Consider the following 23,258-nt stretch of genomic DNA (forward strand, 5'->3'; position numbering starts at 1 on the left):
CAGCTGCACCCCATCATTGGGGAACGCGTGTATTAATATGTGTGTATTTGTGTGTGTGTGTGTGTGTACATAGATATGCACTCACGTGTGTGTGTAATCAGATAATTATATACACACACACACACACTTTTATATAGATAGATAGATAGATAGATAGATAGATAGATAGATAGATAGATAGATAGATAGATAGATAGATAGATAGATAGATAGATTTATAAATTGAATAACTATGATCGAAGTAACCACATGCAGAGGGATTCATCCATCCTACGTTTGGCGTTTAGCTAATTTTTCCTATTCATCACAGCTGTCATTTTATGCACACGATATCATTATTATGCGCAACAGTTTATTGTGTAATAAAAAATCTTTTTGTTACTCCAGATAGACATGCAGTGATATTTAAAAGATGAGAAAACATGACACGTTACACCACAAATCGCAGACAAAGTGCTTTATTGTTTTGAGCAATGCTTATGGAATGGAGTGTATATCGTTTTACATCTTAACACACGAGACAGCCTCCCCTTTGGTTACTCTCAAAACAGTTTTTAGACTCATTTCTGTGAGTGTGATGATGATGCAGCGCTTCCCCTTCACTACCGTTACCTTCACCATCTAGAGGAAGAGTTACAGACGATGCGATTGTTCTTTATTTCTTTCGACACGCGTGTAAACCTGCTTGTACAAACACAACCCATCCGGTAGCGGTTTTCGTAAATGTTTAGAAAGAAAAATCGAATTGCTAAAAAGTACATTACATTTTCCCCAAAGCTTACGTACTGAGTATTTCATCAGTGAACACACTGAGCAAAGAATGCTTTTGGCAAACGAAGAACATAGTGGAGGGCTTTCTGAGAAGGCGTGAAGCTGTATCTTACTGTAGCACTTTTCACATTTAGTGAAATTCACATATGTATCGCTGCGTGTGGATCCAGTATCAGAAGCTGAAGCGATGCTCTGACGACACTATCAAAGTCTGACGCTAAAACAGCCTCTTTTGTCATGCCCGTGTGTGTGAGATTTGTTTTTTTCTGTTGTGAATAATACAACCAAGAAGATCAGGGTTTGTTTTCTTCCCGATGAGAACAATAAAAAAATGCATCTTTTTCCCACTGTGCAATGGCTTCCCAAGGGCACAAGCAGCGCTCAGTTTATTAAGAAAATGAAACACTAACCAAGGACGCCGTAACATTGGTGCCGGATAATACTTCCAGATAAAAATGCGTCGAGAAAGCCTGAACACAATTTACAATTAACACTATAACAAGAGCCACACCTACTCATATCAACAAATTCACAATGCACACTCTTGTCCAAAAAGGCTTTGCACATAGAATTAGCCAGTCAAGGAGAAATTGTGACCTTTTTCAGTGCTGTGTTGTTGTGAACAGAACGTGTAATGTCTTGTGTCTGTTTGAAGCAACAGCATCAGAAGAAACATCAAAACACCAGAGGAGAAAAAATGAAAAGAAACACTGAAAATATCTGGATTTTTTTTTCAACCACCCCTAAATATTAGAAAATAACATTTTACTTCTGTTTGAAAAAAAGATTAAAAAATACAGAATTAAATAATTTGGAGTAAAAAGGCACGACTCTTGCACAGTGTATACATTGAAAACACAGTATAAAGCAGGTATGGAACCATCTTGAAAAACAAACAGAAAAAAGACCTGGGGTTGGGGATTAGGGCGAGGGGGGGGAAAGCGTGGAATATAGACCATCTCTGGACATGTCCAGACTGAACACTAAAATAATGCAACATGCATTTTTCCTCTTTTTCATTTGTAGACAGTACTTGTGCTGAATGAATTAAAATAGTAACATTCTTCATTTATCAGAACACTTTGAGCGAATCACAGAGTGGTGCTTTTAAAACTCGGCTTAATTAAAATTCAATGTAAAATATGTGCAAGTGACCAACAGAAACATGAGGCGTTTTCTCTCTTTCAATTAGAAAAGTTAAGAAACAAATGTTAATCTCTAAGTCGTATTACCTGCTTCTAATTCAATGCCGTTTACAAAAGTATTCTCCTGTTACATGTATTAAATTTCCCTTGTAAATACCACTGCAGAACCAACAAACTCCGTGAACATTTTGGTTCCATTCATCATGTGCAAAATCAGTTCATCTTTTGCTGCCAATTTGAATGTTCAAAAGAACTGCGAACAAAAGACACACACAAATTCAAACAAAACCAATGTTTAAAAAAATACACAAAGCGCCCCTTCCCCAAACCTCAATGGAATACTGAAACACAACAAAATGGTGTGTCCTGGTACGATGCGAGAGGTAAACTATGTTTTGTCTGCTGAGAACAAGCGTATGAGCGAGAACACGTGAAACGGCAAGGCTGCGTTGAACAGTGCCTTATAGTGCTATCATTGCAGCTCGTAACAGACTGAGTGATCCTAAGGAAAAGTGCAACAGTTTAAGGTGCTGATGGCAACTGAATCACTAATGTAACAGAATTCACTGATGACCAAAGCGAAACCACTGACTGATCCTGCTGCCTCAGTGTCTTCATTCTCCCTCCTGTCAAGTTGCTGCAGAACCAAACAAACAAAAAATAAAATAAACACAAAACAAAACAGTAAATACCTACCAGAACCTTCGCCTCAATTTCAAACGCTTTAGCCTCAGAACACTGAAGGAACATGGAAAACAGATTCATGTCTGTCCACACAAGGCAAGTGGGGGGTGATGGGTCATCCTTTTGTGAATGGCTCAAAGAGTGTTTCTGGTTACTCTGTCCAGAGCAAGAAGAGAACTGAGAGAAAAGAAAGTTAGCGAGCGTTTGCTGTGGGTGTCCACAAAACTGGTGGAAAAAGCAAATCAGGCAGCCGAGTGTTAGAATTTGATGAACTAGGTGTGTGATGACGGAAGATTCGATGACCAAAGTTTGGTTTTGGCCTATTTTTTCTACCCGCTGTGCCACAGAACATCAGAAGAGCTCTCTTTCGTCTCGCCATCCATCCTCTTGCAATTTAAAAGGCAAGAAAAATATCCAATTGGAACAAACAAAAAAATGAGAATAAGGGGCATGCATAAGAAAGCATTTAAAAAAGCCCAATCCCCCCCCCAAAAAACAGTTCTACTGTTGTCCTTTTCCATCACTCTCATGGTCCCACAAAAACAAAGAACGAATAAATGAAATCAAAATGTAAACAAATGGTGGTTGTAGCTGCGGTAGGGGTGCCCCCCTGTGGCAGAGCAGGTTTTCTGCACCCCTCTGCTGGCGTCCCTCTCTTCATCCCCCCAGTGGATTCAGCCGTTTCAGACTAGGGCAGGATGGTAGTGATGAAATCATAGAATCTCTTCGAGTACTGCTCTGGGTTCACTGTGGAGATCTCTGCCCCGGCCTAAGATGAAAAAAGCATGAGGGTGGATGCTTCTATAAAAGGTTTCAGTCATGCATGCGTTCTGGAGCATAAATGAGGAATGAGGTGCATCAGAGGAATTCTCCAAAATAGTCCTCGGTACATGGTCAAAGATGAAACGTCCCATTTTGGAGAATACAAATTCACCAAATTCAAATTAAATTTACGAAAGTCGATTTTATATATAGTTACAATGCTCAGCATATATGAGTACACCCCTCTCAAATCTATTATTTAAATTCCTATTTTAATAGGAAGCTATACAATATTATATCTGTGCATAAACATTAGATTAGTCAGTACTGAAGCCAAATCTGGAGCTTATCTAACAAAATAACTTACGGTCCAAAAACCGTAAGAAATTGAGGGAAAAAAATAAACAGGGGGGCTAATAATTCTGACTTCATCTGTACACACACACTAGTCAAAAGTTTAGTGTCAGTATTTTTTTTCATGTTTTTTTAAAGAAAATTCTTCTGTTCATCAAGGAGGCATTTATTAAATGTAAAAAAGTTTTCAATTGTTAAATATTTATAAAAAAAATAAATAACTGCTTTCTTATTGTATGTAGTTTCAAATGAAATTATTACTCCAGTCAGTATTGCTTTTATTACTAATACAATATTATTATTATTATTATTATTATTATTATTATTATTATTATTAGAGTGATTTCTGAAGGACCATGTGACTCTGACGACCAGAGTAATGAAGCAAAAAATTCATCATTAAATTCACTGAAATAAATGATTCAATTAAATTATGAACTACTTCTGAACAATTATTTTATAGCCCAATAACATTTCAAGAGTTTACAATTTGTACTGTATTTTTGATGAAATAAATGCAGCCTTGGTGAGCAGGAGAAGCTTATTTCGAAACATTTAAAAATCCTACTGACCCCAAACCTTTGACCTGTAGTGTAGTGAGATATATACAGTATAGTGTTCTCTATATATGTCAAATAAAGATCATATGTGCCACATTATAAGAGACAGTCAATTTATGTTTTTATCACAAATTCCAATATAATCTATGGAAAAACCCAGTAATCGGCAGTTTCTGAATGGTATAATCACACGATTTATATTTAAACAGTTTTGTTTCTAACATTTTTTAAAACAATAATTATGTACATTAGGGTTTTGTGTTGCATTTATATTAATGAGTGAGCATTAATCGCATTATTTTAGAGACATTTCTGTTACCCTGATGGCGTTTTGTCTTTGTCTGTATAACTTAATTCACACAGAACTACTGTGATCACATGTCCACCTCTACTTTTATTACAGTAATCAGTAGGGCTGCACAATATATTGTTTCAGCATCGATATTGCAATGTGTGCATCCGCAGTAGTCACATCGCAAAGATATGCAATGTTGAGTTGACTTTGCAGTGTAATTTTTACATTTACTTATACGAAACCATAATGCATGCACTCTTTGTTTTACTTTTATTTTTGCTTTGTTGCATTTATCTATGCTTGTAGTTTGTTTATTACATGTTATGCATAATTAACTCTCCTACAGAATCAGTCCAGTCAATCAAAATTAATTCATTCGGAAACACTTTAGGGACCGATTCTCACTATTAACTAGTTGCTTATTACGATGCATGTTATTGAGATATCGGTTGCTTATTAGTACTTATAAAGCACACTGTATGATCTTATTCTACATCTATAATCCTACCCAATACATAAACTACCTTAATAACTATTAATAAGGAGCAAATTAGGAGTTTATTGAAGCAAAAGTCAAAATGGTTTGCTAAGAGCGAGAACTGAAACAAAATAAAGTGTAACCCAAAATTCTCTGCAAGTGTAATAAAGTATATCACAATAAATATCACAGAAAAACTAAATATTGTCAGATTTTTCTAATATTGTGCAGCCCTAGCAATCAGTACATTTCATAAACACGTTGTGATAGTTCAGTTAGCTTACACATTTATGTTATACTCTAGTGAAATACAGGATGTAAAAGTACTGACACATAACATCAGAAACACAGTATTTTGGTGTGAAATGATGGTGACCACTGCTGCCATATTTTCCCATGAATGGGAATTTTTTGAGTAATAGCTATAAATGGGTTATGGGATATTCTAAATATTAAGAACAATTACATTTAAATGTAAACAACACAGAAAAAGCACTCACCCCATGTTTTACTGTCTTAGCTGCATGGGCAGCCTTTTTCTTGGCATCATAATGCTGGAGGATGTCGATAACTGCCATAAAATAGACCTCCTTTCTTGGAGAATCTGGGGGGAGGTTTATGACAGACTTTTATCATGGGATACATGAATAGGTTATTCAACAATGAAAACGTAGACGCCTTATGTGTGAAAGCTGGCTGTTATTTAACAGAATGTTTCATTTTATTAATGTTCTTTTCATCATCTGAGTCTCTAGACTAGGTCAACTTATTAGATTGTGATAATAGCTTGGAGGATATGGTTGGATGATCAGAAACATCATAACACTAAGAGTGGTCCACTATGATCAAAGTGTTATGTGGGAAAATTCATTTTAGTATCGCTTATGCAGAGTTCAGACTGCATGATGACTTTTCCCAGACAGGTTTTGAGAAATCTCAGGCGAATCGGTGTTCATTCACAAGTAACAATTACACAGTGTGAACTATCAAAGATGCAAACTGAGAGAATAGCAGATGAGTCGCAGACACCCGTGAGATATTTGTCATGCTAAATATCGGGACTTGTTGGCGATTCAAAATCATGCCATGTGAAATAAGTTTTGACTAAAAATAACATCAGGGATTACATACAGTCAGTAGCTACTTTTCCATCCATCTATTTTTATGCGCATTTTGGATATGATGATTGATGGAAACGCTATGATGCGCATGAATTTTAAAAATGCGCATAAAAAAACTTTTGCGCATAACTGAGTAGGATAAACTTTTTATTCGATAAGAAAAGATGCACATAAACTACGATGGAAACACTTTTACTGCACAAATTTCAGTATGCGCATTAAAAAAGGTCATGTGATGATGAAAATGTGCGTAAATGGACAAACCAGCAGGCTGAGCACACTGTAAACAACCTGAACTGTTGTTTTGGTCATTCTAAAACGCCTTGCCGTTTCAGTATTAGTGTTATTATATTATTAATGACCTCCAGAATCAAGAGCGTCTGTGCTACGCGTCTGACACCTTCAAACGCAACAGCGCGTTCACTGCGTGTCAGGTTTGCCTTCTGAGGCGCAAGTCATTTATTAGATGAAGAAAAGATTGACTTCTTCTACCACAGTAAATTCAGTTTTTACTGTTGATATTTGGCGCCAGTTAATCAGGAAGTGACGATTTTCTTTGCTTTGACTCGTTGGATGGAAACACTGCTTTACTCGCACGTCTTTAATGCGATAATCCAGTTTTGTGCATAAATTTCATTCGCAGTTTTGGATGGAAACATAGCTACTGAGAGAGCAGCATCCACTAGTGTGGGTATCTGCAAGCCAGCGGGAGGTTGGGGAAGAAGTTAAAAGGGCTTCTTTTTTGTCCATTTGGACCCAAGAAATTAAGGAAAAACTAGTGGAAAGTTGGCAGTAGCATCCGTGTCTGTTTGACGTTTCATCTGAGCAAATCCTCAACTGGGTCGAAAAAAAAAGTTGAAGAGAAATTGCGAATTCCCTTCAAAGCCAGGTGAGCAAAATAAGTCCATTTTCTACCCCAATAAATGCTTCTATCTTATTATGTGGTTAATAACATAAGATATACTAAGTAACCTCGGGTTGTTTCAATGTCACTTTTCGTGTGTGTTTGGTTGTGAGATGTAGTTTGCAGACAGAGACAAAGTTGTCGGCTATTCTTCCCATTTTAAAGTCATGCAGTGTGAAATCCCCTTTCGTCGATCCATCCTGCGGTGTAAACACAGCATCGGCGGAATGCTACCCCAGATAGTCATGCAGCGTGAAAACATCTGTGACACGAATAGTTTGAAAATCGTGCAGTCTGAACTCTGCATTAGAGAAGTGCAACATCTGAACATTTGCCAAAATGCAGTCAAACAATGCTATGAACAGTTAGACACTGTAAGCATAATCTTGAAGGACCTGATACATGTAAGCAGCATTTACAAAAGTAGTTTGAAAATGTGCTATTGCTAATTAAATGTGGTTATCTTTGTTATAAAGCTATGGCATATGTCAAAAACAGTGGAAGGCCCCATTAAGACAACACATTAGCTCCACTCACTGTCATGGCTTTTGATGGCATAGACGTCAATACTGGGGTCGAAATCTCCCGGCGAGAGTGGTTTAGTGCTGTCCAGAGTGTTACTGGGACTGTCAGGAGGAGTGCCCACAATCCCTCCATCACTCTCTCCTTCCTCCTCTCCCTCATTATCCTCGCTCTCCACTTCCTCTTGTTCTGCTCTCTCGACGTCATGGATCCCAACCAGCAGGCTGTAGTCCATCAACTTCAACAAGGCTAGGAACTGAACCGAGAGACGAGGGAGGAATAACAGACAACAGATTGAGGAAGTGCACATGACAAATGCCTCATCGAGCGCATTAGCAAATCTTAAATGATTTACCTCCACGTCCTTTTGAAGCTTATTGAGGAAGATTTTCTTGCTCTCGTCATCGATGTATATTTTCTGTCCGTCGTTGATGAAGTCATTGTCTTTGTACGTAGGCAGTTCTTTAGCCTGCTTGAAAAAAGGAACAGTATTTAGCCGATTATGCTCACACTCGCAGACTCTTAAATGCTTCATCTTTAACATTCAAACAAATGCAGTAATATGATGTGGCGCACCAGGGGGTGCTCTAGATTCACAAATAAGAGGCTGTTCACTGTGTTCAGCTGCGTGTAGTGTCAAGAGACCCACTAATGAACAAATGAGGAAGCTGGCGGATTTAGCTGATCTACATTTGTATATAGAGATACTCAGAACGGCCTACAAAGGAAATGAGTAGAGGTAAAGGTGTGTGTAACCAGGCATGGGCCGGTGAAAGATTCTCAAGGCATGATAACCTTGGATAAAAATATGGTTTCACGGTATGATTGCTGCTTTAAATGCGTTGTTTTTAACTTTTAAAAGAACTTTTCCCCCCCATTGAACACCATATTTATTATTTTAAGAGACATTTAACATATTTTGGATCAGTAGCTTTTGATGTGAAGGGTTCTATTCAGCTGGAGATACTGCTGCTCTAAAAAACTAAATAAAATAATTGTGAAAAAACACTTACATATAGCATTTTGGCGGTTTTAAAACCTTGAATTCACCTAAAACCTTTTCCAAACTATGGTAAACCTTGAAAGCAGTTATATGTAACTACACTAAAATGAATATAAACAGTGTCTCAGCTTTAAATAATATGACTTCCACGTAAAAACTTATTATGGCTTGTTCAAACTATTGAAAAGGAATGCAGGCAATTATCTCTCCTCCGTGGCGATTTAAAAATTGAAACTACTCTAGTGATTCTTTGTAATTAAATAGCTTATTTGGTACTGTTGCTTCAGACTCCAGTTCAGTTTTTAATGGACTTTAACAGCGTTGAACATTTGCAGATTTCACAACTTTCAAGCGCAAACATACACCTATGCTGTTGTGAAATCTAGGTCACTGATAGCCAAAGTGTGTCCTGTTGGTGGGGTGAAGAGCATTAGGGGAGGGTCTGGTTGAGGAAAGTGCATTTAAAGTGACATCAGATAACACTAAAAGTGAACAGACATCCATGGGAGGGCACTGATTAAACGTTATGAATCAACTACAGATCAACACATATACTGTATTTATTAAATTTCACAAGAGTGATAGCTATAAAGCGACTAAAACAACTATTTTCAATTCCAACATTTAAAACTAAAACTGTGTGAGTTATATTTAAGACACAATCTTCTCTTCTTTTTTTTTTGTTTCGCTGGAGATAAACTAAACTGATCTTTTGTACGTCTCAGCTTGTTTCTTTCATAAATTTGTATTGTAAACAAAATAAGTGAGCCAATGATTCAATCGTCAATTCAAAATGACTACCATTTGCTTAGTAATTCTGAATAAATCATAATGTTATATTCATGCATGACAGACCAGGCAGGGTACAGTCACAAAAACACTGTGCGGTATATGGTAGAATTTTTTTCAATATCATACACCTCAAGTATGAATGGGTTTTATTATGCCAGATTCATCTAGTCATACTTTTTAAGACAGGAAACGTCAAACAGCAGATAAATAGTCACCAAGCTCTCTTACTCAATATTTTCTCACTTCAGCCAATACCCTCCAAACTCATATCACAACATTTTATGAGTCATTCATTTCCTGATAAGTAATATCCAGTGAATATTCTTAAATATATGACACATCCTTAAAGTAAAATCCCTTGTGCTTACAATTTGACTTTAAAAGAGGGAAGAACATTTAACCAAATGACTGAATCACAGTATATGCAACATAGATTGCCTTTAATCTACCTTTAAAGTATTCATTTTAGATCCTTTAAATACGAACATACCTTTTAAAAAAGGTACCACCCAAGAAAAATAGCTTGTACCTTTATTTCTCAGAGTGCATGTCAGAAAACATTCAAACATCTGACAAAAACTAAATAAGATTAAAATAATATACAGCTGAAGTCAGAATTATTAGCCCCCTTAGAATTATTTTTATTATTTTAATTTCCCAAATGATGTTTAACAGATCAAGGAAATTTTCACAGTATGTCTGATCATATTTTTTCTTCTGGAGAAAGTCTTATTTGTTGTATTTTGGGTAGAATAAAAGCAGTTTTTTAATTCTTAAAAATCCATTTAAGGTCAATATTATTAACCCCTTTAAGCTATTAAGCTATATTTTTTCCGATAGTCTACAGAACAAACCAACATTATACAATAAACTTGCCCAATTACCCTAACCTGCCTAGTTAACCTAATTAACCTAATTAAGCCTTTAAATGTCACTTTAAGCTGTACAGAAGTGTCTTGAAAAATATCTAGTCAAATATTATTTACGATCATCATGGGCAAAGATGAAAAGAGTTATTAAAACTTTTATGTTTAGAAATGTGTTGAATAAATCTTTTCTCTGTTAAACAGAAATTGGCCAAAAAAATAAACAGGGGGGCTAATAATTCTGACTTCAACTGTATATATATATATAAAATAATTTACTGTAAACTTTTTCTAGAGTGACTGCCAACATACCATGGCTCGAGAGGAGAACTGTAAACCTGAACGAGAGGATAATTTGAAGTGCAATTCTGGAGAAACAGCTCTATCTTAAAAAAACATTTACAGCTTTTACAAGAAAGAACTGAATAAGAAAGCTATATTTTTGAGAGAACTACTTCAAAGACTACATTTGTATCAACAAGTACAGGTGCAGATTAAAAAATAGGGTCTATTTTCAGAAAACCAACCAAGCATGTTAAGAAAATAATCTTTTTTCTACTCCTCTTCATGACCTGGCAAGGCAACAAGCAGCTAAATGAACACTAAAACAGTGAGCCCTCTGAGAAAGAGGAGAAGCCTTATATCTCACATGCAGGGCTAAAGCTTAATTTATACTTCTGTGCTGAGTGATCACTTTACCCCACCTCTGCATGTAGCTGATGCCATTGTGAGTATTTATACTTCTGCATCCCATTTTGTGTTGCTCAGCAATAACACATTTATGAAACACTAGTAGGCAGTGGGGATTCTATGCTTAACTTTGTCACGTTTCTTTGACGGTGTTTTGAGTTTCTATCAGAAATGTCCACCATCATCACAGCTACCAAGCCAAACAATCAACGATCTTGCACTCTACATTGTCGAGAGGTGCGGGTCAGGGTCTGTTTCAGGGTATAAGACTAAGCAAAGGCTACACCGGACATACCATGTGCACACAATGCAGAAGACTGGCCTTAATAGTCACAGTCAGTATGCCTATCAAGCAATGTAATGTGTATTTATATAGTGCATTTATCGTGTATGGCCATACACCCAAAGCGCTTCACAATCATGAGGGGGGTCTCTCCACACCATCACCAGTGTGCAGCATCCACTTTGATGGGTAAGGGCCAATAGAGGGAATTTGGCCAGCACACTGGAGTTACACCCCTACATTTTACAATAAGTGCCATGGGATTTAATAACTACAGAGAGTCAGAACCTCGGTTTAACATCTCATCTGAAAGACAGCGCTTACTGACAAGTATAGTGTCCCCTTCACTATACTGGGGCATCAGGACTCAAACAGACTGCAGGCTGAGCACCCCCTGCTGGCCTCACTAATACCACTGCCAACAGCAACCTAGTTTTCCTATGTGGTCTCACACTAAAACAGCTTTTACACCCAGAAAGTGTCTAACAATATGACAGGGATTAGGGTCTATGGCCCTGTGACAGAATAAAAAAATTAAAGTAGGAGTCGGGTAACCTTATGGCCCTCACACCACCAGTGGGCCATCTGTTGTTTAGCTCACGGAGAACTTTGACTTGACCTAGCAGATTTACGTTCTGTACTGCACTGTAGTTAAGTATCAGTTTAAGCTTTTATCAGAATATTAATTATTTTTAGAATGGATCTTTTACATGTACCTCCTAAATACAATGTTGTTTAACCACTGCAGATGCAAATCATTTCTTAAATCCCAAACTGATTGTTTAGTCTATCAGGGTATACAGAATTTCTTAAGTTGAATTCAAAAGAAAATTGAATACCAGCATGACTACCAGCTGCAACTGTAGTGGCGTAAATGAAGCATATGTCCATAGTCTATAATCAATGTCATATATGTCATTAATATCAATAGCCACTATTCTAAGAACAGTTCGGTACGGTTACGATTGTTTCTCCACTGAGCCTGGAACGTTGTGGCACAATTACAAACCGCTCTCAGCTAGAATTCTTGGCACGGTTAGACAACCGTGCTAAACTGTACTGATAGATTCTGTGTGTTGCCAGATATAGCAAACTTTTTACAGCCCAAAAGCTGTCCAAAACCCACTCAAATGCACAAAAAACCCCCACCCAAAATATTAAGATGAATATTTTATAAATTTTTAATTAATTTAAATCGGAATTAACATCAGTTACTTTAACTGTCATAATTGTTAACTATACAGCAACCAACACCAGCATTCACAGAACCACAACATAACCAGATCACATCGAAACACTGCCCGCCTCCCCCCCCCCACATACTGCACTACCTATTAGAGGATGTTTTACTTTTGAAATGGGGTATAAATTCATTCCATTTGGCGTTTTAAATTCTTTTGAACATAATTAGGTACTGCTTGTTACCCAGACAATGCTTCGATGTTTGTTCTTGCTGTCAATTGCGGGAAAATTGATTGATAAAAGTGTCCTAATAAACCGCTGTGAGTGTAACTGCAGGCACTGCGTGATGCAAGCCAGGTTATATTAATTCTTGCAGACGTGGCAATAAGCCTCACGGCTGTTGCCAACTACAGGTTTAAGTCAATCTTTATATCTTGAGTCCTCCAGCCAAGATCTGAAAACTTGCATTTCCCCATGTTTTAATTTATTTAATGAACGAAAGCGAGCTCGCCTATATGGTTGGCAGCAAGCTAGCCGGGTACCCAGTTTGTTTTAGCGTGCGCGTGAATGAACACCACCTCACATGATATTGCTCAGGTCCTACTCTAAACATTTAAATAAATCAGCGCTAATTTTAGAATAAAAGCCTGCACTTCACACAAATTAAAAATTTATCAAAAAAAAAAAAAAAAAAAAAAAAAAAAAAAAAAACTTTTACAACCCTGCGGACACCCTGTCTATGCTGCTGAATAAGTAAAATTATTAACATCCATAGTAGGAAAAACTATGGAAGTCGATGGCTTCCAGTTTCCAATGTTAATTAGAATATCTTCTTCTTTTATGTTTTACAAAACATTAAAGAAAATCATAAACAATTGGAATCACTTGAGGGCAAGTATATAGTGATGAATTTGATATTTTTGGGTGAACTATCTCTTTAAATCATGCTTTTTGTTTACAGTGCCAGTGTTGATGCCACTGAAGCTTACAGACTCTTGGTTTAATCTCCATAGCTTAAAAAAGCACCATGGACTCCGCTTCACCTTGACACTCTAAGTATAGGATAGATCTACATCTGTGCACCCGATAATCACACAGACGCTCTAAATTCAGCATGTCTCACACTCTTTCCTAGTAAATTAAGGTGCTCGAAGTGACAAACAATTAGCCACTACAAAATGAGCCATCTTTTACAAACCCAAAGTAAAGAAACATGGCATGCATTACAGTGTTTTTACTCAAAAAGTAATAAGATAAACAATAAAATATTAAACATGAGAGAATGTTTGAGGGTGAAACTGACCTTTTCTTTGTCACTAGCCTCTCTGGCAACTGTAGAACCCTACACAGAGCAGAAAAATTGAAATATCTCCAAACAAACCACAATCAGTCATCAAGAGTGACTTTGCCAGCCAGTTTTTCCACAATCCTTACCTTCAGGTCATATTTCTTATACACAGACAACCGGTGGCTGAACACGTTGCGTGTGACAATCATATAAGTCTCATCTCCATCTACAGTGAGGCGGTACATGCCTAGAAACTGTGGCAACAGTGTGGATCCATGACATTCCACAATATACTGCAATAAAGAAATATAATGTAACTATGTGGCTAATGAGAGAAGGTAAATGTAAGGTAAAATAGCAATTACATGTATATGCCATTGTAAAGGCAATATATGAGCCTGTGTGTTCATACCTGGTGGTATTTCTTGAGGATGTTGTGCATCTCCGCCACATCCTCGCTGCTAATGGTCTTGATAACGTACCTCTTGTCATAGGAGGTGTGAAAGCGTGCACCACTTCGGCCCTGAGCTTCACTGACGAGTGGTGCACTGCGAGTCAGAGAGTTCTAAGAAAGAGAAAGACAAGTAATGACACAATGAATACAGAAATTAATAAAACAGAGAGAATTCGAACACTCATATTGAGCGTTATGATATACTTGCAGCACAGATTTTTTACATTCTTCATTTAGGGGTAAAAACATAGTTACCATAACATATTATAGTATGAGCAAACTTCCAGACACCTCTCAACATATAAATGCACTGTTCATTTTCTTCTCAGATGTTTGTCTTCCCCAATGTTAATAAGCAAATTGATTAAAGAGCCCCTGTTATGGGTTTTTAAAAATGACCTTCCATGCCTTGTGTAACACAGCACTAAGTGAATGAATCCGGTAATGATCCGGTAAGACTTTAACAGGGACTTTGTCATTAACTCTTACAGTTCATATGGACCAGTTTCTTCTTCCTTCAGATCATAACACGTAAGTAATTAAAATTGTTGCCTCGTTTTGTGTAGTTTGCTTGATATGTATTTAATTGTGTGTTGTTAGTTGTAATCACTCAATGTGGCTTGTAATCACATTTCTATTATAGATCAGTGCTTGTACTGCATCTCTCAGGTTAAATCTGTATGGGTTTATCCACATATTGTGTCCAAAACCGCGTTAAAAACGCGATGCGTGCTTTATTCTTTACCGATTTATATGCGTTTCTGAACTCACAATCCTCTGCTGTTTGCCTTTGCTAAGGCAACCATCAGCTGTATCTACACGCGCAGTGCGGTCAAAATAGTTCAACTTTTGCCACTGTGTGGGTAATTACTGAATGTGTTGTTGTTATTACTTGGGGTTAGGTTTAAAAGTAGAGTAATATGCTGGTGTTAACACATACTCCGTGTGCTACTTCATAGAAAAGGTGGGCATTTCTCTCTGTCTCGCCCTGAACCCAGTCAACCAATCACAACAGACTGGGACCAATCAGTGCAGATTAGCCTCACGCAAAGGAGGGGTTCGGGAACAAATCACATGGGAGTCGTTGGGATAATTAGGTAAAAATAAATGCATTTTACAAGTCAATGAAAGTGTTTTTTGACCTTGCATGTATGTCAGCCTGTTGTTGGAGACCCCTAAAACCAAAATATGACCTTTTACAATGCAAAATTTAACAATAAAATTGTGGATTTAAATGTAGCAATTGTTCACCTATTCCACCGAATGCGAGCCAAAAAATGAGGTAAACAGCCTACACCTGCCCCTTGAACCTGCTGGTTTAAATCCAGGAACCTTATCTAGATAGCACTATAATGTTATCAGTGGGACTTAAATGCAGAAAAGAATGAATTATTCATTCATTCATTTTCCCTTAGTCCCTTTATTAAACTGAATGTCTTTGGATTGTGGTGGAAACCGGAGCACCCGGAGGAAACCCAAGCGAACGAACGCAGGGAGAACATGCAAACTCCACACAGAAACGCCAACTGACCCAGCCGAGGCTCGAACCAGTGACCTTCTTGCTGTGAGGCGACAGCACTATCTACTGCACCACTGCATCGCCCAAGAATGAATCAATAAAGTATTATATATTCTAAATTTAACAAAATGACATCATACATTACTGTTCAAATGTTTGGTTGATTAAAGTGTTTTGTGCTCACCAAAGCTGCATCTGACCAATTAGTTTGCAGAAGGACTTTTAATTTGTCAGTAACCAGGGTCAAGCGCTTCTATACGATATAAAGTGGGTCTCAGATTGTACAAGAAGCACTGCATTAAATTACATTTTCCTGCGCCATGTCTTTAAAATATGAACATTTACTTTACTCAAGTATTTTCAATGGTGTTTCTGGTCTACCCTGCTGATCCTGACGTGTGCGAGTGTAAACAGCTTTTCATCTCGTTTGAAGCTTTAACATCTAAATGAATGCTGAAGTCTATTTAACTGATTGTATTTTAATTACATTACAACATCGATGCTGTAAAAGGAACCGTTTAAAGTCACATTAACTGTTCATGGAGGTTTATTGGCATGGAAATAACCAGTTGTGCATATACCCTATTGTTTACATTATAATACATTCAGAAAAGGTTATTTTTTCCTGTGCTAAATCTTGAGAGTCTGCAGCACATGATACTCCAGAATTCTAGTACATTGATTTGCAATTAAAAACTTGTTAACCAATTCTTCTGCTACATCTGCTGAATAAAAGCAAGTCTTTTTTATTCAAAACTGTGATGATGCATGTTTGTTTGGTTTCTGTTGACTTATAGCTCAGCTGTAGAGTTTAAGGCTCTGAAGTTCAACATCTGAAAGCGGTTCTCATATCTCATGACTAAATACTGGCTCTCGTGAAAAAAGGGGATGTGAGTTTATGATAACAACATTTTGTGCGCAGAACATTTACAGAAATGACTGTCCACACATACATGGTCACTTTGACTGTTTTTTTGTCTCTACAATTGAAGTGCTCTGTCCTTGTGTATGTCCCAGTTTCAGGGGAGAAAAAAAGGTTCATGGTGGACACATGATGCACTTGAAAGTACTGGAAGGTCTGCTCAGTGCGGCTGAGTGACGGACACAGCTGTTCAGTGCAGCTCTATATCCATTGCCAATGTCTGCTAGCTCAAACATCTATGCAATCTACACATATCCCAATGACCTCCCTCTACGAGTATACGCTAAAAAAATGTTTTTTTATTAAAGTTTATTTTAATATCGCGTTTAGAATGTGTTTATTTCCCAATTAATTTTCTTTTTGCCATGCTATGTAATGTCCACATAGCAATAATGCACAGTTCTGTGAAGATACAATCACACTGACACATTCAAGTCAGATGAACATGATTGAAGTGACAATAATTTTCTGTGATCATGATTACAATGTCTTCCCCTAGTCTTTGGGCTTGGATTTCTTCATTGACACACAGACCATATTCATCAAGTACCCTTATTAAACGCAAGACAGAAATCAGGATATGAGATCCTGCATGGCTTCCCGAGCTGAGTCATGCGGGTTGAGGCCTGTAGCTGTTCAGCTGACGGCTCGTTCCGCAGGGAAGACTGTGCAAAGATGGGCTGAAAATAGTGATGATGAGGCAGGCGACTGTCAGAGGACACAGGCCTGAGAAACTACACCATTAGGAAGTCATGGCAGGATTACTCTAGATCTGTTACAAAACAGCTTTGTTATCATGCACGCAGTCTCGCATAGCCAGACTTTTGACTTGCGGCATAATGTCTGGTCCAAAGTGCCACCCACTTATGACCGACATGAAAGGCTGACCTACACTAGCCTCATTTTATAGGGCTGAGGTTCTCCAAGGCACTCCATTGTCCATAATATTGTTCAAAGGCCCCCGATTCCTCTACTATTTTGTTATTTACTGAATAAAGATCTGATTTTTAAGGACTTTTAAATTAATTCACGAAAGTGCTAAGAAACGCACTTTTAAAATTATGCAAGTTTCTTCAACCAACTTACACCAAGTAATATCTCGATTTGTAGCTGTTTTTGTTTGTTTAGGTGTTCATTCTTTTTTAAAATGACTTAAAAGTCATTTTAAGGTCATATTTGGGGTTTTGCTGAGGCCTTCAAGTGGCCCCTTGGTTGAAAATTTATTTAAAGGTGCAGTATGTAAGTTTGACACCCAGTGGATGAACTAGGTATTGCACTCCTGGTCCAAAACACATTTTCTCTGATGGCTCCATGCAAGTGCAGGTTGCCAGATTGACAACATCAACAGGAGTGTGGCTGTATATCGAACCTAAAGACTGATTTAAGGCTGGTTTAGGTTGATTTAAGGACTATTTTCCATATTAAAAGGAGTTTTGGTCCTCACCAACATCTGAAATTTATATTTTAGAAACGGCTTCTATTTCTTGCAGCTGAACAACAGAAAACTGACAATGATCACCCCAGGTACACCTGATGTGTTATTCCGTGTGAAATGCTAATATTGTGAGTTTAAATTTTATTTTAGATGACATTTATTGCCATACTACTGAAAGCAGCCGCAGACAGTTCAACCTCAGATCTTGAAAATGAACTGTTTGAAATTTTAGAACTGTGACTCAGTGGAAGCCAACAAATATCATTGATTCAGTGTACATTTAATATTATTTAATATGCATTAATTAGATTATAACCCTTACCATTTCGTTGGAATGCAGCGAGTGCACATATTTTCTGTGCATCTAAATTGTTGTATTTAAATTTCTGTCATGTTTTGTCTGGTGCAAACAGCCAAATTGCTTATGACTGCAAGTCTCATCACGTAGCATGTTGTAAGACCACAGTGTTACAATGTAACCTGATCACCTAATGTTTAAGTTTGTAATATTTATATTATTTGCTAATTAATAACCTCCTCATGTGGAACGCTGAATCTGAGGTTGCATTTTCGTTCACAGACACAAACTTTGAGCGCCTTCCTGACAGAATGAATGAAATGCAGTTTTCCACGAAGGCAATCCGGGTTAGTGAAATTTAGTTGGTTAAACTAGCATTGGAAAACCAAAACAAATACTGATGTTCTGGCATGGAACTCACGTTTTCAAAGCAGAATAACTGACTTAAGCATTGTTTTTCAAGTAAACAAGAATGTTCACTTAGCATGTTTCTTAAATATCTGCAAACATGTGCTATTTTTATGTCAAAAACTTACATACAGCACCTTTAAGGTATTAATTCATCAAAGCTATGATGAATATCTAGGTAAAACAGCTTCTTGACCAAGAAAAAGAATGCAGGTTTGGATTTGATTTTGACGGTTGTGGTTTGCTATTAGTCAATTCCTTAACAGGCTGCCTTGCTTAAAAACATATCAAAGATGGCATCTCTTTTACAGTATGTTGCATTTTATGGAGTTATAGGTTGCATCACCATGTCTTCCTTTGTTTTATCTTCTTTCAATATTGATATATAGGCTGACAAATGCAAATTATGATATACACTTTTCTGAGCCTGATTTCTGAAAACTAGACAAAAACAAGGAAGCTGCAAAGGAACATCTAGATAATTATTTTTCCAAAATCATTTACAAATTGCAATTCTGAAAACAAAAAAACAATTTGGAAATTCATGTCTGCGATGTGACATCTCTAATCACAATGTATTTGCTTTTAGACATTTCCCCTGCGTTCACCATTATTGCCTTTTATGGATATCTTTAGTTTTTTAAAATAAAAATGTGTCTGTTTTTAGACCTCCTGTCCTCGATTCTGCATACAAGCAGTGACAGCATAAAAATAATATGCAGTTCTACACACCTCTAAATATGCTTGTCTTAGTGAAATAAAGGTTTCATTCTTCTCTGATGTACAACACAGGAAGCCTAGACAATGGCAAACCACAATTAAACAGCTCTCACTGAAGCTTTTTAACCCTTGTGTATTGTTCAAATTGACTCCACTTTCGTTATGTTAGTGGCTGTTTTTCCCCTATTGACTTCTATTATAGCAACATTTTTTAATTGCAAAGCCATGACACCATATAATCATGTTTAGTGGTTTCCCTGCTGGGAAGTGGTAAAATGTTTACCTTTTACCTTTATTATGGAGTTCTATGGAGTAGAACAGCAATTTATAGTGTGCATGCATAAATACACTTTACCATGTTCTGATAGCGGAAGTACTTAGGTTTTATTTTCTCAAATATATTAATGTGTCCAAAGATCTCTTAAACTAACACATTCCCTATCTCTGTCTGTCTGTCTCTCTCACACACACAAACACACGCTATACTGTAACTGATGATCAACAGTAAAAATGACAAATTTGACCTCTTCCCAACAAAGAAACCCCCAACAATAAAGAATGAATGATTATATAGTGTCGCGGCTCTGCGATCAAAAAATGTTGTTATAATGGAAGTCAATAGGGCAAAAACAGCAACTAACAAAACGAAAGTAAATTTTCCCAGAGTGTATTGTAGAGTTTTTAAAAAATTACAATTACCAAAAAATGTGTCAAAGAAAGAAAAAAAACCCATTCCATTTGCTATAACACTAAGAAAGTTGTGGCCAAATTGGGCTTTAAAATCCCCTCAGAGTGGAAGAAAACATCCCCAAAAGCACACAAGGGTTAATCAAGCCCGTAAAATAAGCAACGGATTCTGGGAAGCTGATGTTATTTTGTGTATGTGTCAGCAATACAGTCAGAATGTGATGTCTTTTAAACCCACACAAGCAGACAAGAAGCTCTAACCAAGACCCTGAGTTACTGATTACAGAGAAGAGCAAAGGCCCATCTTGCTCATTAGCCCAAATTAGAAATGTTGAGGAAAGGCTTTCCACCTAATGTACACTGATTGCGACTATTCTTGCTTAAAAAGGTATTTTTGTCTATGAAAGGGATATACGGAAAGGAATATGAGGCCAATTAGGAACGTTTGTACGTGGGAGGCTGAAGGACAGCTCTGACATTACTGTGTTATTATAGGGAATAATGGTCTTCATTACGACAGCAAATTGAGTGGTTAATGACTAAATTACCTCTTGGTAATCATGGGCTTTTCTCACAGAGACTTGAATCTGTTTTGCATTGTTTAGTGGTAAGTACACTGGTGTCTTGTGTTGTTCAACCACAGTTTTACACTGAGGTTTTAAGATGCACTGAATGTGACACCTTGGATCTCTTATCCAGAGCCTACCTGGAAGTCCTGATCATCGATGACGAACCTCTCTCTCAAATTACGGAAAACAAGAGGGCAATACTCCTTGAACTTGAAATGGCTTGGCATATTCTCTCTGAAAACAAAAGAAGAAAATCATTTTAAACATTAATTAATTTGAATTGAAATCAACATGATTATTTCTTTTGCGTATATTAATTTTATTATTTCTGATATAGATAAAGCCAATTTAGCATAGAAATGTACTCCTTTATTTTAACAGGTTCACAAAACAAAAAGGTTCTAATTTGGATCAAAACACAGTCAAAAGTCTCAGAGGAACTCACTTGTTGAATAGGTGATTGTCCACCTTAATCTTCGAGTAGGCTTTGAAGTCATCAGGCATAAGCATGATGGGTATCTGAACATGGCTCAACTCGTTTATCTGGAGAAAATGAGGAGAGAGATAGAGAGAGATTCAGTTAATGATTCCTTGTTCAGTGTTGAGGTCTTCAAATGAGTGTCAAATGTGGTAGTCACTGAATATGGGAAAAGAAATCTGTGAGCAATACCAAAAGAGAGTAGGTTAGCCTTTCTAAACATACATATAATACACTTTAATAGTAGCATAACCAATACTATTGAAATGTAATAATGAAATTTAAATACTTTAGAGAATATACTTAAAATTCATGCACTTAAACTGAGGGTGTGTGGGTGTGTTTGACTACAAATTACTTATCAGAATCAGTTCATTAAACTGTGTCAGACTGTTACTGAGTAACAAATTCAAAAACACTCAATAAACCTGCTACCAACGCAAACTGAAATCTTTATAAATTTCAGCTTTATAAATATCAATGAAAAATATTATAAATGCATAAATATATATAGAAATGTATAAATAAATAGATAAACAAATAAATAAATAAATACATGTAACAACAGCAAAATGTAAAAATTAAATACATGATAAAATGGACTTCAGAGCTCCCAACTGAGACCAAACTCTCACATTTTTTACATGTCACACTGTTTTGACTGCAAAATTAACGTATAATTTAAAATGAATGGGCAGGTGATTACGTTAAAGGCTCATGCAATTACTCTCTGCTTTTGCTTCCCCTATTGTATTATTCTCTCAGGTAAACACTCACTTAAACCATTATAAAATACTTGTCTGCAACAATTACATCTACACTTATTTTGTAATTCTGATTAAAATCATTCCGATTAAAATGTTTAGTGGACTGTGTAAACATTCTAATGTGGTGTTTACATGTGTTGGGGCTTTCACCGGCTATCCAGTTTGCTGCCTTTTATTCCTGTCAGCATTAGTTTAGTTTTTTCTTAAGCAGTGGTTTGTTCTTTGTAAAGTTTTGCTCATAATTAAACAACAGCATGAATTAAAATATATATAAATTGATTCATTCTTGCACTCAGTTTCAGAAAGCAATGTTTCCATCCAAAGTTGCGAAGAAAATGTATGAGCAAAACAGGAATATTGCATGTAAAGCGTGAGAATAAAGCAGTGTTTCCATCCAATGAGTCAAAGAGAACAAAATCGTCACTTCCTGATTAACTGGCGGCAAATATCAAAATTTACTGCGGTAGGAGAAGCTGCGAGAATCTTTTCCTTATTTAATAAATGACTTGTGCCTCAGAAAACAAATGTCGACATTCAATGAACATTTGGTGGCGTTTGAAGGTGTCAGACGTGGAGCACAGACGCTCTTGACAGTTCTGGAGGTAATTAATAATTTAATAACACCAATACTGAAATGGTCAAGGTGTTTTAGAATGATCAAAACAACATTTCAGATGTTTTACAGCGTGCTCAGCCTGCTGGTTTGTCCATTCACATGTGCATAAAAATCATGCCGTCATGCTTTAAAAAAATGCTAAAATAAAAACTACTAAATTTGGCTATCTATGATCCCTAATAATAACTCCTGTATAGCATTCCCACAACATACTTTCACATCTGACACTGGAATACCCTGTCAGAAAAATGGCTGGGAATGAGCTTTTTACAGTTTTCATGTATTTACACAGTTGAATGTGGCCATGATGTATACAAAGTACAATTATGAGCTTATTGCCATTACATCGTTATGATAACATTGATATGCCATCAGTGATTTCCTCAAGATAAATAACAAAAAATAACGCAACAGCAGTCGCGATCATCAATCTCTGATGAAGCAAGAGATCGCAATGGCATATGATGCAGGTGTTATGGTGGTGTCTAGGCATGGGCCGGTATAAGATTCTGACGGTATGGTAACCTTGGATGAAAAATCACGGTTTCACAGTATTGTGATGATGACATCTATATTTCTAAGGGTGAACAGGGCCGAAGCATGCTCACCCCCCCCCCTCCCTTCTCCCCTGATGGCCTGCACTCTCATTGCATTCGGGCCTGAGCACGCTTACTTCATCGATGAT

At 36.9% G+C, this 23,258-nt stretch overlaps 1 protein-coding gene across 1 annotated transcript in view; it reads right to left on the minus strand.

The window, feature by feature from the left end:
• Positions 1–442: 442 nt before the first annotated feature.
• The window catches only part of pip4k2aa (phosphatidylinositol-5-phosphate 4-kinase, type II, alpha a), a 52,738-nt gene continuing 29,922 nt past the window's right edge, over positions 443–23,258 (minus strand). The window contains exons 2-10 of the mRNA XM_056450364.1: positions 21,158–21,255; positions 20,850–20,946; positions 14,113–14,265; positions 13,847–13,993; positions 13,716–13,754; positions 7,952–8,065; positions 7,612–7,852; positions 5,550–5,653; positions 443–3,369 (exon numbers count right to left, since the gene is read on the minus strand). Of these exons, the coding sequence (XP_056306339.1) occupies positions 3,289–3,369; positions 5,550–5,653; positions 7,612–7,852; positions 7,952–8,065; positions 13,716–13,754; positions 13,847–13,993; positions 14,113–14,265; positions 20,850–20,946; positions 21,158–21,255 (1,074 nt within the window). The 3' untranslated portion in view covers positions 443–3,288. The remainder of the gene's footprint in view (positions 3,370–5,549; positions 5,654–7,611; positions 7,853–7,951; positions 8,066–13,715; positions 13,755–13,846; positions 13,994–14,112; positions 14,266–20,849; positions 20,947–21,157; positions 21,256–23,258) is intronic.

Source organism: Danio aesculapii, chromosome 24 (genome assembly GCF_903798145.1).
Source record: "Danio aesculapii chromosome 24, fDanAes4.1, whole genome shotgun sequence".
NCBI lineage: Eukaryota > Metazoa > Chordata > Actinopteri > Cypriniformes > Danionidae > Danio > Danio aesculapii.